Source organism: Arachis ipaensis, chromosome B03 (genome assembly GCF_000816755.2).
Source record: "Arachis ipaensis cultivar K30076 chromosome B03, Araip1.1, whole genome shotgun sequence".
NCBI lineage: Eukaryota > Viridiplantae > Streptophyta > Magnoliopsida > Fabales > Fabaceae > Arachis > Arachis ipaensis.
The window spans coordinates 17,999,533-18,002,633 of record NC_029787.2 but is presented as its reverse complement, the minus strand read 5'-3'; the positions used below and the strand labels follow the sequence as shown (position 1 = coordinate 18,002,633).

The 3,101-nt window shown below is 30.2% G+C and overlaps 1 protein-coding gene across 1 annotated transcript; it reads left to right on the top strand.

The window, feature by feature from the left end:
* On the top strand, window positions 121-2,625 carry LOC107629944 (xyloglucan endotransglucosylase/hydrolase protein 9). Its single transcript, XM_016332908.2, has 4 exons — window positions 121-413; window positions 507-607; window positions 1,055-1,248; window positions 2,041-2,625. The coding sequence occupies exons 1-4, from the start codon at window positions 242-244 to the stop codon at window positions 2,480-2,482; spliced, it is 909 nt and encodes a 302-aa protein (XP_016188394.1). The 5' UTR covers window positions 121-241; the 3' UTR covers window positions 2,483-2,625.

Below are 3,101 nucleotides of genomic sequence, written 5' to 3'. Positions count from 1 at the left end.
TTTCGTATTTAAGCATATTCTTAAACTGTATATTATAATATTGTTTTATATTAAAAGAATTTGAAACTGAAAATATATTTATTTATCTGCTTATTATCTCACTTCAGCTATATAAACCCCAACATACCAAGTGATCAATCAGTGTAGAACCTTTCATTCACTCATCACTCTCTCTTACTCCCTCTTTTGTTCTCTCCTCATTCTCATAAGATCCTTTTCTCCTGCTTATAAAGCATTTATAATGTCTAAGGAGGTGTCGTTGTTTTTGGGATTGGTTATGGGGTTTGTGTTTGTTGGAGTGGCTTTTGCTGCTGCCACTGCCAAGTTTGAAGAACTCTTCCAACCAAGTTGGGCTTTAGACCATTTCATTCATGAAGGAGACCTTCTCAAACTCAAGCTTGATAACTATTCCGGTATTATTTATTCAATCTAATACCATTTCATATAGTGTATGTAACGCTAAGATAATGTTTTTATAAAAATGTAAAATGGGTTGTTTATTTCAGGTGCTGGGTTTGTATCCAAAAGCAAGTATATGTTTGGGAAAGTTACCGTCCAACTTAAACTTGTTGAAGGTGATTCTGCCGGAACAGTTACTGCTTTCTATGTAAGTCAAAATTATATTAATTTTTTCTTGTTTATTAATAATAATCTTAATATATATTGTTTATTTTCATGTACATAGATAGCATTTAAATGTATGTGCGGTTCAGTTCAATGCATCAGACATTTTCTTTATTGCACAAGATAATTTCTTGCTTCAGATTTATTGAAACACACGAAGAAAAAGAGTAGTACCACACTCATTAGTGGCAGTTACCTACTACTCCATTTATCCCATCAATTACTTTGGTGTATGCATTTATCAACTTTGTCACTAAACTTTCAATCAAGTTAAAGAACCATAACATATCTTCAATTAAATTTAATAGGAGGGGCCCTCCCTTGTTTTTCATCACCTCGAATCAAACCTAATAATGCAATGGGAATCATGTTGAATTGACCTTGTTCTGTTTCAATTATTGTGGCATCTAATTTATGTATTTTTGTGTAGATGTCATCGGAGGGTCCAAATCACAACGAGTTTGATTTTGAGTTCCTGGGGAACACCACAGGGGAACCTTACTCTGTTCAAACAAATGTGTATGTGAATGGAGTGGGAAATAGAGAGCAAAGGCTAAACCTTTGGTTTGACCCTACTAAAGACTTTCATTCTTACTCTTTCTTTTGGAACCAACGTCAAGTTATGTAAGCACCCATTACCCTATCTTCTCTTAATTAATTAAAAGTAAATGGGTATTTTAATACATAATATTAAATATTAATGAATGAAAGTAAGAAACTGTTTTTTATTAATTAATTAATTAGTAATCATGAAAGACAAATGGGAATCTGCTTCCATGGAGTGATGGGTCTGAAAAGTAGTAAAAAAAAAAAAACTCAAAAAAAATTTCATGCTTTTTTACCACTGGTGGTTGAGCCATCATATGCTTTGTGTCATTATGTCCCCATTGGGTTACACAAAAAACAAAGAGAATTCATCGGTTAATATATATATATAGAAAAAAGTATCATCCATCCATCAATCATCATAATTCATATGACATCTATCCATGATCAAAATAAGTTAATTTTTAATACCAAAAAAAAAAAGGTAAGTTAATTTTTGTTGTAAAATGTTTCATATCTACTTATCATTTTTAATAATGAATTGTATGGTTCTAATAGTATTTAGGGGAAGACAATCATCAATAAAATGTAAATAAAAATCTTAAATTTAAAATTAAATTAGTTACATGAATGAAATAAATAAAAGGCAAAAATCTTTATTCTTTACCTAAAACAAAAGCATATACAAAGAAAATGGAATCTTGGGTAAAATTTATCCCAGTACCTTCTAATGGTCCTTTTGCAGAAGTTGCACAGGTCTAATTTCGTCAAATAATTTCTGACATTTGTTTTGGACACACATTGACATTTTACATATTCCTTGGCCAATAATTCAATTTGACTTTAATAATTTCATTTCATATGTGTCAGATTTCTAGTGGATGAAACACCAATAAGGGTGCACACAAACATGGAACACAGGGGTATTCCATTTCCAAAGGACCAAGCAATGGGTGTTTATAGCTCAATTTGGAACGCTGATGATTGGGCCACACAAGGTGGAAGAGTGAAAACTAATTGGAGCCATGCACCTTTCATTGCAACATATAAGGCCTTTGAGATCAATGCTTGCGAGTGTCCAATAGTGTCATCAAAATCAGTGGAAAATTTGAAGAGGTGTAGTAGTAATGAGAAGAAGTATTGGTGGGATGAGCCTAATTTGGGTGTGTTAAGTTTGCATCAAAGTCACCAACTTATGTGGGTTAGGGCCAAACATATGGTTTATGATTATTGTGCTGATACTGCTAGGTTCCCTGTTATGCCTGCTGAGTGTGTTCATCATAGTCACCACAAACTAGTGCTCAAAAATTAGTAAAAAAAAAAAGGGTATTTTGGGGAATTTGTGATGAAATGAAGTAGTAGGAACAAGTTGTGGTGGGCATGTTTCATATTGTAATATATATTGCAACAGCATAATGTGAATTACTATTTACTTTTTCTCTTGTATAATAAAATCTGTGTAAAACTAAGGAGTAAGGACACTACTTACTTAATATGCATAAAAAGAATATGTATATAAAAATTAATTAAAAACCTACTAATTAAGGATTGGTTATATCCTAATATATCTAGGATAAATTACATTGATCCATCATTTTTTGAAGTTAGGCATCCTATATACAAAAATGTTTAGTAAGCAATAAAAAATCACTTCAAAAAAGTCTAAAGTTATTTATCGCATAACGGTGGAGAGTGAAAATTACTTTTTATTTAAAGAGAAAATAAAATTCACTAAAAAAAAAGCACATTACTCTTTTTAAATTAAATAAAAATCTTTACTTTTTATATTATTTTTTATTTTACATTTCATAATTATGTTTGAAGTGATTGAGTAATTTTAAATATGATAAATGTGTAATTATATATTATATTCATAAAATTATAAAATTATCAATATTAAATCAAATAAGATAATTTAAATTATTATCTTC